This window comes from Neomonachus schauinslandi, chromosome 13, assembly GCF_002201575.2.
Source record: "Neomonachus schauinslandi chromosome 13, ASM220157v2, whole genome shotgun sequence".
Lineage (NCBI taxonomy): Eukaryota > Metazoa > Chordata > Mammalia > Carnivora > Phocidae > Neomonachus > Neomonachus schauinslandi.
In genome coordinates this window covers 1,560,179-1,575,883 of record NC_058415.1, presented here as the reverse complement: position 1 = coordinate 1,575,883, position 15,705 = coordinate 1,560,179, and the positions used below count along the sequence as shown (strand labels likewise).

General features: G+C 46.9%; 1 protein-coding gene across 4 annotated transcripts in view; it reads right to left on the bottom strand.

Annotated features, from left to right (window-relative positions):
- PTPDC1 (protein tyrosine phosphatase domain containing 1) overlaps positions 1 to 15,705 on the bottom strand; it is a 55,889-nt gene that overhangs the window by 19,763 nt on the left and 20,421 nt on the right. For 2 of the 4 annotated variants that reach the window (XM_021694330.1, XM_021694334.1), the window contains exon 3: positions 8,515 to 8,605. In XM_021694330.1, the coding sequence (XP_021550005.1) occupies positions 8,515 to 8,596 (82 nt within the window). In that variant the 5' untranslated portion in view covers positions 8,597 to 8,605. Of the gene's footprint in view, positions 1 to 8,514; positions 8,606 to 12,878; positions 12,913 to 15,705 lie in introns of those variants that run through there. The other 2 variants (XM_021694333.1, XM_021694332.1) reach the window with 2 other exon arrangements.

Genomic DNA, 15,705 nt, shown 5'->3' with positions numbered 1-15,705 from the left:
TCTCACTTCCGAATACACCGTCTCTAAAAAGAAACCAGGCTCCAAGAAAAAGCAGGAAGATAATACAGAGGATAATCCCCGTGACCAATCCTCTACCCCCCAAGCTGCTGTCATCACCCGCACACAAAGGGCCCTTTGAAGCGCAAAGAACCAGGGCGCTGTGCTCCGGCCGTAACACCTTCGTGGCCACTGGCCTGATTGCAGGTGGGCAATCGGACCTTCCCCAACTCAAAATAACGTTTAACCAAGGGATTCCCTGGTCACTGCAAGGGTGAGACTGTCTACCCCTGTGGTAGGCGCAGCAAAGAAACCCGCTGAGAGGCACCCGACCGCACGGTCCTTTTAATTCCCACACGCAGTGGTTAAGGCAGACGTAGAGCCCCAAGCACTGGTCATTTCCACTTAGACTCTAGATTTCACAAAGGGCTGAGGACTTCCTATTTGAACAAACTCACATGACAGTGGGAGCTGGAGGTCCACCTGGCCGCAGCCCTAAGTCACCAGAGGAATCACTTCCAGGAACAGCTTCTGCTTGCCACTGTTTGGGTCAGGAGTTCACTTCGTGCAAGGCCACCAACCACTCAGCTGCTGGATGGCTCAACGCGTTAGTCAGAAGCCCCTGCTCCGTAAACGCTGGCTCTACTTCTTTCCTCCGAAAATTAAAACAAAGCATCTCTTTGACTTTGCAAGATCTTCAAATATCTGAAGACAGAATTTCTCCAAAACTTCCCCTCCTTGGGCTATAGCTTCTTAATTGTCCAAGTATTCCTGCATACATCATTATCTCCATACCCCTCACCACAGTCCCCTGCTTCGGAGGGTCCTTCGTCCCCCTTCCCAGAAAGACCTCTGAAGAGTTGACAACAGTGGCCATTTGCACGTCGCCTGTCCCAGTGCCAACCCGTCACTCTGGTCTCGGCCTCCATCACCCACCAACAACTGTTCTAAGGTACCCGATGGCTTCCGGATAGTTTTCGTCTTGGTGGACTGCTCGGCAGCAGGCAACACGGTTGAACAATTTGGTTTAATTTTAAAAATTTTTTGGAGAAGACTATCTTTTACTTTGAAGCAATCTCAAACTTACAGAAAAATATAATAAAGTATTTTTTCTTGAACCACCTGAGAATAAGCTGCAGACATGCTGTCCTATTACTTCAAATAATTTAGCGTGTATTTCCCATAAACAAAGACATCCTCTAGATTCCCCCAAATCTGCAGATTACAACTGATACATGACTAGTTGCTTCTGTCCCTCAGACCTCGCTCAAGCTTCCCTGATGATCTCAGTGCTCCTAACGGCAAATCACACCATGTCAGAACCACGTTGTAGCGGCTGCTCGTGTCTCACTCATTCACTCCAGAGCAAGCTCCTCCATCCTTCCTTGACTTCTGAAGAGTGTAGGCCCGTTATTTTGCAGAATGTATCTGTTTCCCCACGAAGAGCCCTCATGGCTGAAGAACGGCACTTAGGAAGGAAGTCTGGGTGCTGGGTGCAGCCGCCAGCAGGCCCTCTCAGCAGACAGTGAAGACACGTGTGCCGGAGACACGCACACGCACACTCCACACGTCCGGGTCCACGTTTATCTCCATATGCACACATACGTATACAAACTGAAAACCAAGAGTTCACCCTATACAGCAAGTCCAATCCAACACACACGGTCCCTCCACCTCTCTGTAACGGTGGGAACCCTGCTACCGTCATCTTTAACCGGGCCGCTCTGTGTGACCGATCTCCCCCTCACTGCTATTGCCCCCTCCTCGATGTGGATCCACACACCCCCCGTGGGCTCTAACACCCCAGCCAGTCTGATGCTGCCATGACCCGTGTGGACGCCCTGCCCGTGTTCGGATACTCCACGTGGGGCCGCCAGCCATGCAGGAACCCTCTTCACCTCACCCGAGGCTCTGGCCCCGCCGAGTGCTCTCACAGCAGAGTGTGGCCAGCCTCGCACACCCGTCACCCCGCACACCGTCATGACTGCTGCCGCCCCCCCACCCTGCCCGGGCTCCAGCAGCACAGCCTCGCCCACCCTCTGGTGTGCACACCTACTCTTCGTGGCCCTGCGAGGGGCTTGGGACTGACTTGTTCGGGAAGGGAAGGGAAAGGAGGAGGAAGAGAGAGCGCTTTCCTTTTTCCTTTTGTTAACTGTGGTAAAATACCTATGACACAAAATAGGCCATTTTAGCCATTTTTAAATGTACAGTACAACACCAGCATCAAGTACGTCCCCACTGTCCGTCTCCAGAACCTCTTCCTCTTCCTAAACCCAAACTCCGTCCCCATTAAACACCAGCTCCCCACCTCCCCCGACCCAGTGCCTGGCGCCCACCCCTCTACTGTCTGACCTTGGGGTCCCTCACAGACGTGGACTCACGGACTGTTTGTCCTGTGTCTGGCTGATCTCACTCAGCATCGTGTCCTCACGCTGTAGCAGGTGTCAGGCTTTCCCGGGCTGAGTCAGCTCCCACTGCATGTACGTGCCACCTCGGTGCGTTGGTTCCCACTTCTGGCTATCGTGAACACGGGGGCACTGGCTGGACCCCCGCTTCCTGTCCCACGGAACCGCTGGACCACGGAGTCATTCTTTTTTTGTATTTTTATTTTATTGTTTTAAGATTTCATTTATTTGTCAGCGAGGGTGGAGGAGAGAGCGAGCGCACAAGCAGGGGAGCAGCAGGCAGAGGGAGAAGCAGGCTCCCCGCCGAGCAGGGAGCCCGATGCGGGGCTCGATCCCGGGACCCCGGGATCGTGACCTGAGCCGGAACCAAGAGTCAGACCCTTAAATGACTGCGTCCCCCAGGCATGCCCAGAGTAATTCTTTTTTAATTTTTTTGAGAAACTGCCATACTGTTTTCCACAGTGGCTGCACCATAATTTACACCAGCAGCAACGTACTTGGGCTCCAGTTTCTCCATCTACTCGCCGACACTTGTTATTTCTGGTTTGTTTGAGAACAGCCATCCGAATGGATATGCCCTGGCATCTCATTGTGGTTTTGGTCTGCATGTCTATAATGGTTAGAATGAGCTTCTCGCGTGCATATTGGACATCTGTGTGTCCTTTCAGACAAACGTCTACTCGAGTCACTTTCTGGATCAGGTTGTTTGCGTTTGCTCACTGAGTTTTAGGATTCTCTTCATACTCTGGAGCCTACTTCTTAATTAGATGGATATGTGATTTGCAAACAGTCTCTCCCATTCTGCAGACTGACTTTTCTTTCTGCTGATGGCATCTTTTGATGCAGAAAAGTTTTACATTTTGATGAAGTCTGAATTACCGACTTCTTCCTTTTGTTGCTTGTGCTTTCGCTGTCACAGTACTTGTCAGGGGCCAGACTCACGGGCAGACGTGGGTCTGGCTACCCAAGGGCAACAGGAGGGGTCCTTGTACTGACGGCGCTGTCCTGTATCCTTTTTTTTTAGAGAGAGAGAGGGGGAGAGTGCATGAGTGAGCAGGGGCAGAGGGAGAAAGAATTTAAGCAGGCTCAACACCCAGCACAGAGCCCGACGCGGGGTTCAATCCCACAATCTTGAGATCATGACCTGAGCCGAAACCAAGAGTCAGACCCTTAACTGACTGCGCCCCCAGGCGCCCCCAGTGCTCTCATCTTCACTGTAACAATGTCGACATCCAGGCTGTGATACTGCACTACAGATCGGTAACATGTTACTACTGGTGGAATCTGAGTGAAGGGTCTTCCTGTATTATGACTGACGATTGCATGTGACGGCACAATTATCTCAATCTTTTAATTAAAAGTATATACATAATCAAAATAAAAACAGCCCTGAGGCAGGCCTAAGTGAGGGCCATGTAGCAGAGGTCAGGCCCAACCCAGGAAGGCAACTACAGGTGACCCTTGCACGATGTGGGTGTGAACTGCATGTGTCCACCTTTACGCGGATGTCTTTGGGTAAATAGAAGACAGCGTAAATGTATTGTCTCTTCCCTATGATTTCCTTAACATTTTTTATCTACTTTATTATAAAAACACAGTATGTAGCACACAAAATCTGTGTCAGTCAATGGTTGTCAGTAAGGTTCCCAGTCAGCAGGCAGCTGTTAGGGTTAAGTTCTTGGAGCGTCAGACGTTATCTGTGGATTTCCATCTGTGCCGCGGTCAGTGCCCCCACCCCCGTGTGCTCGAGGGTCAGTGCAGCAGAGTCTGTGGCCCTTCGCCTGGCAGGGTACAGACTCCGTGTGGGCGAGCTCAGGTGAGCGATGGCAGGGCTGGGAGACTGGTCATGAAAAGGAGGCCTGAGGAAATAAGGAAACTGGGGATAATGAGAGCAAGGTTTCTCATTCTCGAGGAAGGGACTTATAAACATAATAATGGGAAAAGCTAGAATGATGGTAGTGAGGGATGACAATGGGAAGTACTGATATGGACTCAGAGTTTTCACCATATAGAAACAAATACACATGTAAAAGCAGGTAGAGATCTGTGCACACTTATTAACATACACTTCCTAGCTCTGTCTCCCGGGGAGCGTGGCAATTGCGACGTCCTCGCAGTAATGAACACATTTGGGTTTCTGGATACCATTCCCCACTGAGAGGACCAGAGCTCCTTGCAGAACTGGGTGACTTCAGGGCTGGGACGGGGAAAGGGCAGGGGCGATGGAAGACCTTGCTGGGCCAGGAAGCAGGCATGCAGGGACGTCCCTGCTGGGAGGGGCTCTTGCTGGCCACGTGTGGGACGGCTGAGCATGAAAACAAATGACAGTTACTGATACATCCCCTGACAGAACACGAATCCACCCTGCGATGGATATACAACCGACACACAAATGGGAGGAGCGCGTGCCGGCTGAGAAACACAGAAGCAATGACGGATTAGGAACCCTCCGCCTCATTATCTACCATCACGATGGTTAATCCAGGCGGAGCCTCAGAGAGCTGAGCAAGAAGAGCGGGACGAAGGCCGGGGAGGGCACACTCTCCAACACCACTCCACAAAATAGGAGCTGTGAGGGAGAAAGCACAACTTAGAATGCACAAATCTCGGCAGACGCCACTGTCCTGACGTGATCAAACTTAACACCTCCAGGGACCTTCTGGGTCTCCTGATGGGATGCAGTGAGGAAAGAATAACAACACTTCTGATGTGTTCCTGCCAGAAATGCGTGACTGTAACGTTACTACGATGTAACAGCAGACAAACCCCAAGTGAGCAAGGTGCTGCGACATGACTGGCCTGGAATTTTCATAAAGGTCAAGAGAGAACTAGCAGTGCCCAGTTACTGAGAAAAACATGACAAGTGTCCTCTTGCTATTAAAGGATATTATTGGGACAGTTGACAAAACGTGGATGAGGGTCTCTGGGTGAACAGTATATGGGAATTTTTTTTTAGTGCTTTTCTCTGAGTTTGAAATTATTTCAAAACAAAAGAAGTAACATCACAAGAGAGACAACCAGACATCTGATGGAAGAATACAGCACTATCCATCAAATACGGCTGTAAGTAAAAAAAAAAACTTGATTAGGCTCTATGACCCTCTCCCAGTTCAGTTTATAGGAAACAACATGTGAATATAATCAGCAAAATACAGATTGTGGCAAACTCTATATGGCAAAAAAGCCTGGTTTCTTTAACAAATAAATTGGAGGAAGAAGAGGGAGAAATCCACATGCAAAAGAGATCTAAGATACATACCAACCAATTTTAAAATATTGACTTCTGTTGGGGCCCGATGCAAACAAAAATATATACATCTATGAGACAGAAATTTGAGCAATGTTTAGATATTGATGACACTGAGCAATTGTTCAATTTTTTTAGTTATGGTAATGGTGATGTGGTTAAGGAATGAAATGAAGTAATATGGAAGTAGGGGAAAGGGGGGAGGAAGTGAGTGAGCTGAAATTGTTAAAGCTGGGAGATGGCACCTGACGGGGAAGGGGGCCTCTGTGGCGGGGTGGCACCTCCGTGGGGGCGGCACCCATATGTAGGGGTGGTACCTCCAAAGAGAACAGTACCTCCGCATACAGTATCCTATATACTTTTAGGAATGCTTGAAATTCTGCCTCCCCTCAATTTTTTTTCAAAAAGTAGAACCAAGATTTAAATCTAGGTTTGTCTCGTTCCAAAGACAGTTGTTGTTGAGTTTTCTACTTTCCTTCACAAATAACTTAAAAACTTTATTTATGTACCCCCTAATTTTCCCATGATTCATTAGCCACTAATAAAAAAATACTTCCCATCCCAATGTTAACCCAATAAAGTATAACTGACTACCTTTATAGACGAGCCTCACTCTAAAAAAGTTAGATGTAAAGTTTCTTATTTTTCCAGACTTTTCCTAATTAAATATTAGCTACATTTATACAATGGGGAAAATTTCAACGACAAAGATGGTTTTAGGAAAGGTAAAACAGGGGTGCCTCAGTGGCTCAGTTTTAAGCGTCTGCCTTCGGCTCAGGTCATGGTCCCGGGGTCCTGGGATCGAGCCCCGCATCGGGCTCCCTGCTCAGCGAGGAGCCTGCTTCTCCCTCTCCCACTCCCCCTGCTTGTGTTCCCTCTCGCTGTGCCTCTCTGTGAAATAAAGAAATAAAATCTTTAAAAAAAAAATGGAAGCGGGGCGCCTGGGTGGCTCAGTCGTTGAGCATCTGCCTTCGGCTCAAGTCATGATCCCGGGGTCCTGGGATCGAGCCCCGCATCGGGCTCCCTGCTCCGCGGGAAGCCTGCTTCTCCCTCTCCCACTCCCCCTGCTTCTGTTCCCTCTCTCGCTGTTTCTCTCTCTGTCAAATAAATAAATAAAATCTTTAAAAATAAGTGAATAGGGCGCCTGGGTGGCTCAGTTGGTTAAACGACTGCCTTCGGCTCAGGTCATGATCCTGGAGTCCCTGGATCGAGTCCCGCATCGGGCTCCCTGCTCGGCAGGGAGTCTGCTTCTCCCTCTCCCACGCCCCCTGCTTTTGTTCCCTCTCTCGCTGTGTCTCTCTCTGTCAAATAAATAAATAAAATCTTTTAAAAAAATAAAAGTATTGGGGCGCCTGGGTGGCTCAGCCGTTAAGCGTCTGCCTTCGGCTCAGGTCATGATCCCACAGTCCTGGGATCGAGCCCCGCATCGGGCTCCCTGCTCGGCAGGAGGCCTGCTTCTCCCTCTCCCACTCCCCCCTGCTTCTGTTCCCTCTCTCGCTGTGTCCCTCTCTGTCAAATAGATAAATAAAATCTTTAAAAAAACCCGCAAAAGGTAAAACAGCTCAGCGAGAGATCACACACAGCCAGTACAGCGCTCCCTGGGCAGCTGGAAACGTGTCAGGCTTTCTGGGGGTCACCGCAGTCTGGGGACGTGACTGGACGCTGGGGGGGTGCAGGGATGCTTTCTTCCGCACCCGGCGCTCCCCTGTACACTCAAGACTTGCCCGCCTCAGAAGCCCAGAGAACCGCTGGTGGGAAACCCCAGCTACGAGGTGGCACTTCGACAGAAGAAGGCAGAGGGGAAAAGGTCTGTCTGACCCTTACACCGCTAGCTGGAGTCCCTTAGCAAAACACACATCACTCTACAACGTAAGCGGCAAGTAGGCACCGTTCCTGCATCGGTCTTAGACAGGCTTCCTTCTCAAACCAGGGCAGCTAACACACCGTAAGTCTGCCCCACAGACGCTGTCCACAAACGGTGGCCAGCAAGCGTCCCGGTGCCCCCGGAGTCAGGCACAGCACAGACAGAAGGAGGAGGATCTGCGAGGGCCTGGAACTGGGGCAGGAGTTCCTCGGGCAGAAGGACACGCTCCTTCTCCCGGCGAGAGACAGCGCCCCCTGGTGACGTGGCTGGAGTCCTACAAGAGCACAGCGCACCGAGAGCCAGCTACTCCCTTCAGGCTCTTACATCATGTCATCCCACTTCGGGGGACAGTCCTTCAAAGTTCCCTGCACAGGAACACGAAAGTGAACAGGGCAAACCTAAAAGAGCCAGTGGGAAAATCACGCAAAGGGCACTGCCAAGAAAAGTGACTCAACATCCGGCTCTCCGCTGGCGGCAGCAGCAGGGCCTGGGTGCCAACGTGGCAGGAAGTCGGGCTGTGCCCCGGCTCAGCACCTGTGGCAGGCAAAGGAGTGAGGGCAAGGACGGCAGCAAGAGCCCCAGGCAGCACCCCTCCTGCCTGGGCTGCCGTGTGAAAGCTCGAGACCACGGGACGGGACAGAGGAGAGAAACAGACTGGGAGGCGCAGGCGTCCCGTGCTTCTGGACACACGTCGAAGTGTCACTCCTGAGGAAGGAGAGAGGAAAGAAAGGAAAGTGTGACTCACAGGAGGCGTTTGATGAGAGGATAATGCAGGAGACAAACATTGTTTTCAACGTTCCTCCTCAAAAGACCTGTTATTCAGGATTATGAAAAGGAATTTTAACAGGTCAAAACAGGGAGGCAGAAATAAACAAAAGCCATAAACAGCAGCTGCACTTGGGATCCTGGTATGAGGCCTCGAGCCTTCTGTCATGTCTACTCACACCATTTTATTAGATGCCGCTTGGCACAAAGAGGCAAGTACATCAAAGCACTCTCACCTTTCATGTCGGCAGCATGTACACTGTCATTCACCGAAGTGGAATACGGTTCTTCATTTTCAGGCAAGATTCCTGCAGGCATGGTAGTCTGCTGGGGACAAAAAAAGATTAGTTTTTGAGAGTCTGCCTATGTGACGTTCATTTATGTACACATACATACACACACAATGGAACGTTATTCAGCCATTAGAAAGAATGAAATCTTGTGTGGGAAATAAGAAACAAAGAGCAAAGGAAAAGAGAGAGACAAACCAAGAAACGGACTCTTAACTATAGAGAACATGCTGATGGTACCAGAGGGGAGGTGGGTGAGGGATGGGGAAACAGGTGACGGGGAATAAGGAGGGCACTTGTCATGATGAGCACCGGGTATTGTATAGAAGTTGAATCACTGTATTGTCACCTGAAACTAATATAACACTGTGTGTTAACTATACTGGAATTAAAATGTAAAACTTAATAGGGCACCTGGGTGGCTCAGTCATTAAGCATCTGCCTTTGGCTCAGGTCGTGATCCCAGGGTCCTGGGATCAAGTCCCACATCGGGCTCCCTGCTCAGCGAGGAGTCTGCTTCTCCCTCTCCCTCTGCAGCCCCCTCCCACCACTCATGCTCTCTCTCTCTCAAATGGATAAAAAAAATTTTTATTTTATTTTTTTTAAAGATTTTATTTATTTATTTGACAAAGAGAGACACAGTGAGAGAGGGAACACAGCAAGGGGAGTGGGAGAGGGAGAAGCAGGCTTCCCGCGGAGCAGGGAGCCCGATGCGGGGCTCGATCCCAGGACCCTGGGATCATGACCCGAGCCGAAGGCAGACGCTTAACGACTGAGCCACCCAGGCGCCCCTGTGGCTTGATTTTTCTTAAATAAGCCATAAGTTTTGCTGAGTGGAGCATGTTTCCATGTTGGTGTCTGGATCAAATGTTGATGTTTTTGTACGTAATGTTTCACTCAATTGCAGAATATCTTATTTTGAAACTGGAGGCTTAATTTGCAAGAGCACTTTTTTTTTTTAAGATTTTATTTATTTATTTGACAGAGAGAGACACAGCGAGAGAGGGAACACAAGCAGGGGGAGTGGCAGAGGGAGAAGCAGGCTTCCCGCCGAGCAGGGAGCCCGATGCGGAGCTCGATCCCAGGACCCTGGGATCATGACCCGAGCCGAAGGCAGATGCTTAACGACTGAGCCACCCGGGGGCCCCTCTTTTTTTTTTTTTTAAGATTTTACTTATTTCTTTGACAGAGAGAGACACAGTGAGAGAGGGAACACAAGCAGGGGGAGCGGGACATCTTATATATGTTTATGGTGTGTTCTGCCTAGCAGTACTGTTTCATGTAGTCCAACCTATAAGATTTTTCCTGTAACTTTAACTTTTCTGCCACATTAAGAAAAGCTTCTCCAATGTAACATGTAAATCCCAATTTAACGATAGATAATAGACAGATAAACCCTTTGTTGCAGGCTGACAGTATTGCTAAAACATAATAGTTAATCTACAAAAGTGAAGATGGCCCATCTTGGGGTGCCTGGGTGGTCAGTTGGTGAGGTGTCTGCCTTCGGCTCAGGTCATGATCCCGGGGTCCTGATATCGAGCCCCGCATTGGGCTCCCTGCTTGGCGGGAAGCCTGCTTCTCCCTCTCCCACTCCCCCTGCTTGTGTTCCCTCTCGTGCTGTGTCTCGCTATCAAATAAATAAAATATTTTTTTTTAAAAATGGCCCATCTTCAAAGAATATCATATGTATCCAAATGTGACAATAAAAGTCATCTTAAAAATAGTAAAAGCTCTCTTTCTTTGTAAATCATCTACTTTGTATGGCTTAAATACTGTATTTTTGTCAAATAACATGAATACATGCTTTTTATGAAAAAGCAATTCTTCTAACCTAGGAAAAACAGTGGAAAAATGGAAAGTTTTCTTTAATGGTCTAATTACCTGAGAGTTAGTATATGCTTAGAGTTAAACTATGAATTTTCAAAGATCTGAGACATCTAATAAACATCAGTTTGGGAAACATTATTTCCAGACCCGTCAAAGTCTGTGAGTGAAAACAGAAAATCGAAAGCACCAGTGCGGGCTCTTCTCCCTTCTCCTTGCAGGTGCTCATCACCTGCTTTGATCTAAACAGTCTAGCAGCTCCAGTGCCGCTTCTTGGCAAAGTAAACAGCCCTCCTCTCGGCCCAAACGCCAGTCCCCACTCCTGTTCCGCTTCAGCTTCCAGCTTCCAGGGGACTCTGCAAGAGTGTTCTCTGTGTCCTAACTCCGCATAAAAACATGGGTGTGTAGTCCAACGGTATATAACTGACCAACTACAGATGGCTCAACTAGGCTAAGCTGTATTGCACAGGCAGAAGTTCTGCGTTTAAACCGTGACTCTTCACTGCCAGCTATACGAACCGGTTTTCGTATAGCTTCAATTTTCTCTTCTGTAAAATGAGGATTATATCTTTCCCAGCTTGTTGTGAGGATAAAGAACAGTTGTGTGTGTGTTTCTAGCACAATGTCTGGCACACAGGTATCCAATATATTACTGTTATTTTAATTTGCAAACCAGTATCATGGTATTTATAAGACTGTAAATATTCCCTTCACTACCTAGAAAACAGTCCTGCCGGTCGTGAGTAATGGTTGATTTTCTCAAGAAGATTTATGAAACAGTAACTTCATTCACAACTGAATTCATTTCACGTGCCTGGTTGCAGAGTCAGGAGAAATAGCGTTTGAACGGTAATCCTGTCATTTCACTGTGTAATCATCTTACTTAATTTCATTTCCTGCTGCTAATGACAGATATTTTGCTCGCTCTATCCTACAATTCGCTTTCATCCCAAGATGTTCCTCAAAATGACTCAACACTTAGGATTAATCACAGGCTCACTAATTAGTACACAATACTTAAAACTCAGAACAGCTACAGACGATCACTCACACTGTTCAGAAGAGTTGTCAGGAAGTAAGAGTTTGACAGAAAGAATGCTCTCCTTCATAAAAAAGCCATTTCACAGAGAGACAGGCTCTGTGGTGACCTGAGGCGTTCTGAGGTCACTGCTTTCCTTCTATCTTCCAGACAAGAAGCCCGCATGTGCACTTTTGGGGAGAATGGGTGGTGGCGGTGTTAGACGCGCTGGCAGGAGAGACGCGCAGCAGCACCCTTCCTGGGCGTGCAGGGCACTTGTGCTCCGCGGGCATCAGGGTCAAGATGTCTGAGGTGGGACGCCTGGGGAGGAGTCAACCCGCGCTCTGACTCCTCCTGCTGCAAGAGGCCCTCTGCCCACATTAAAGACATGGGCCAAGAGCATTACTTCTACACGGCAATTGTGGTAGAATTTGAGGTTGAAAAATTGAAGTTTGTATGGGCAAAAATAGAGATCTCCAAGTATGTGAGTGAACTTATGAAAGCTACATACTTTTATGTTCACAAATAATATATTAATAATAACTAAAACACATAAGCTTACTCCACGCCAGGCACTGTTCCAAGTCCCTTACTTGTCTTAACTCATAATCCTTACCACACCACCATTTGCTGAGTACTACTATTATTCTAATTTTAAAAAACAGTGTATTTTTAGAGCAGTTTTAGGTTCATAGCAAAACAAAGTGGAAGGTATAGAGAATTCCTCTGTACCCTTTGTCCCACCCCAACATGCACGGCCTCCCTCACTATCAACACCCCCACCCGATAGCACATTTGTTCCAGCTGATGAGCCCACATGGACACATCATCATCACCCTGAGTCCACAGTTTACCTCAGGGATCACTCTTGGTGCTGGATACTCTGTGGATTTGGATAAATGAATAAGGACGTGTATCTGCCATTACAGGACCACACAAGAGAATTTTTGCTGCCCAGTCATCTCCTTCTCTGCCCCACCCCAACAACTCCTGATCTGTTCACTGTCTCCACAGATTTGCCTTTTCCAGAATGTCATATAATTGGAATCACAGTATGTCACCTTTTCAGATTAGCGTCTTTCACTTAGTGATAATGCATTTACGGTTTCTACACATCTTCATGGCCTGGCAGTCCATTTCTTCTTAGTGCTGGATAATATTCCTTTATCTTGATGAATCACAATTTATTCAGTCACCTGCTGAAAGACATTTAACTTGCTTCCAAGGCTTGGCAGTTATGAATGAAGCGGTTGTATGCATTCATGTGCAGGTATTTGTGTGCGCATGGGTTTTTCCACTCCTACAGGAACACCAACGAGCATGACTGCTGGACCATATGGGAAAAACGTGTTTAGTTTCATCTATTATTCCCATTTTACAGATTAGAAAATGAAGGCAAAGAGAAGTCAAATAATTTGCCTACAGTCACACAGCTATTAAATAGTGGCGCTGGGATTTGAACTCACACCTTTCACTCCAGAATTTGTGCTCTTCACCACCACACATACAGCCTCTCAACAGGAAAGACTTCACACTGGATAAAAAAAATTTCAATGTTACTGTATGCATTTTAACTCTGCTATACTGATAATTCCTTAGCTTGCAAGAAACTTTTCAGACCTCTCTATCCACAGCTAGATTTTCAATTTGCTTTGCTTTGTGCACACACTGCTAATCCTTTATCCAAATCTTAATTCACTGCTGTCCCAAAAACAAGTGTCAAGAACAAAGCTCCTTTACACATTTTGGCCTCCTCCCTCCTAACAGAAATGCAGCTGGTCTGACTGCATGGTCATAAAATCCACACACATGTTGGACAGAGTTGTTGGCACTTCCCAGCTCTGTGATCTTAAGCACATTTACTAACATCTCTGAGACTCACATCTGCCCCGCAGTCATTGCAAAGATGACCTGCAAGCCTATATACAGACTAATTCTATGCCTGATCCATAATTCAGTCTGTCGTCAAGAGAGCAGCCAGAGTGACCTTGTTAACTTCAGCAGGTCACTGAGCTCCCCCTCTCTTCAAAACCCATCTAGCCACCCTGTTTACAATTTAAACCAGCTCCCCTTCCCTGTTTCATTGTTCTCCTCAGGACTTTTGAAGAAAACACACTTAACATGGTACATAATTTATTGCTTTATCCCTTTTATTGGCTGCCTTCCCCTACCAGAATGTCAGCTCCATGAAGGCATAGAGTTTTGTCTGCTTTGTCAACTACTGTATAGAACAGGGCCTGGCACATAGTAGGTCCTCAGTAAAGATTTATTGAATGAATACACAAATTACTATTCAGTCAAAGGCAGCTGCCACCACCACCACCGTTTAATCTCACTGAACCTCAGCCTGTTCATCTGCAAAGGGGAACCAGTAATCATGCCTTCCCCATGTCAGGGTTATTGCTGAGACCACACAAGGGACACAAGAGCACCACCATGCAAAGGCAAGGAGTGGCATCTTCCTTATCTTAGTTTTCCTGATCACATTTATATCTCCAACTTCTTGCGGGTGTTTAACCTGACAGATCTGTGTTCCTTCTAATCCTTGAGGGGTGGGTCTGTTTAATTTCAACCCTTTTTCTCTGCTTTAAATTTTCTCTGCTTTAGGATGTCTTCCCTAACACCAATTACACATTTTCTTACATCCCCTTATCATGTGGGGCTGACTGAAGATTTACCTAGTGGCTCGGATGCTTTAAAACATGGCTTCCTGATACCACACTAGTATTTTGTCCTTAAGGAATTAAGGCATTCTTTATGATTCCACATGTAATAAAATAAACAAAAAACCCAAATTCTTTTTTCTTTTTTTAAATTTCTTTTTTTTTTTTAAGATTTTATTTATTTGAGAAACAGAGTGAGCAAGAGCACACAACCAGGGGCAGAGGGAGAGGAAGGAGAAGCAGACTCCCCAGTGAGTAGGGAGTCCAACGTAGGGCTTGACCCCAGGACCCTGGGATCATGACCTAAGTCGAAGGCAGATGCTTAACTGACTGAGCCACCCAGGCGCCCCACTTCACAAATTTCTTTTAAATGGAAACATCCTTACTTCTGAATCTGTATCTGAAAAAAAATGACAAAACTGGATAAAATTACTTTTCTCCTCAAATCACCCCTGGGGGCAGGCAGGCAACATTTTAAAAATGTTTTTTCTTTCTTGAGACCCCTCTAGCCTTTCTAGCAAGCTAAGTCCTCAGGGCTGCCTTGAATAGACTGATGTCTGACAGTCTGCTATGAACTTCACCCACTTCTGTGATCCCACACCTTAAATGCACCTCAGGGAAGGCCCCTGGGCTCTCAGGAGACTCATCACAGATCAGGGAAAAACAACACCACAGCAGGATCCTCTTTTTCATCATTTAAAGAAATATGCTGTTTGGTTCAGATTCTTCAGAAAACACATTATAATAGCACAAATGGGTAAAATGTTAACAACAGGTGGAGCAGATTTTTGCAAGCAAGGTTTCCATCATCCCTAGCCTTTTCCCATAGCCACACAAGGCTCATTCCTACAGGTCTGAACCCACCTCACATTAATGTCACACCACAGATACTTCAAACTCATCAAGACGTCAACAGTTACTGATTCAACACCCATCAGAGGGGTTTCCTTAAAAACCCAGACTGCTGGGCCCTACCCACAGAATTTCCACTCAGTAGGTCGGGGTGGGGCTGAGAATCTGCATTTCCACCTGGTTTCCAGTGATGCTTTGAGAACTACTGCATTAGGTAAGCCATTTGCATTTACCTAACAGCAGGTATTCATAGAGGTTACTGTGAAGGTGTGTCTCCTGGGGTCTGTTTAGCTGTCAAATAATAAAACCTTCCTTTTACAATTCTTCGATCAATCCTCACAAAATCCTGGAATGCATTAAGAAGCCCCACATCATCAACCAAACCTAGAAAAAGCTTCATATTCCTGGGTGAGACCTGGGTACTAGTTTCCTCCCAAAATCCTAGTTTGGACCAAGCGATCACCTGGAATCAGGTCACTGCTTTGCAGGTGGTATCAGCAGGAAGAAAGACTCCCCACAGTAGCCACCTTTTGGTCAAGCACCAGACACCACGCCATTTTGGATGGCATAATTTGGATTCTTAACCAACAGATGTTCATTAGCTATTCCTTTTAGTAAGTATTGTGGATACATATTTGTAAATATTGTGGATACATAATTATGTTCACATTTAAATACATTTCTATGACATATTATTTAAATTTTTTTTTTAAATTTCAGGTAGTTCATTAAAATGATTCTAAAATTTATATGGAGAGGGAAAAGACCTAGAATAGCCAA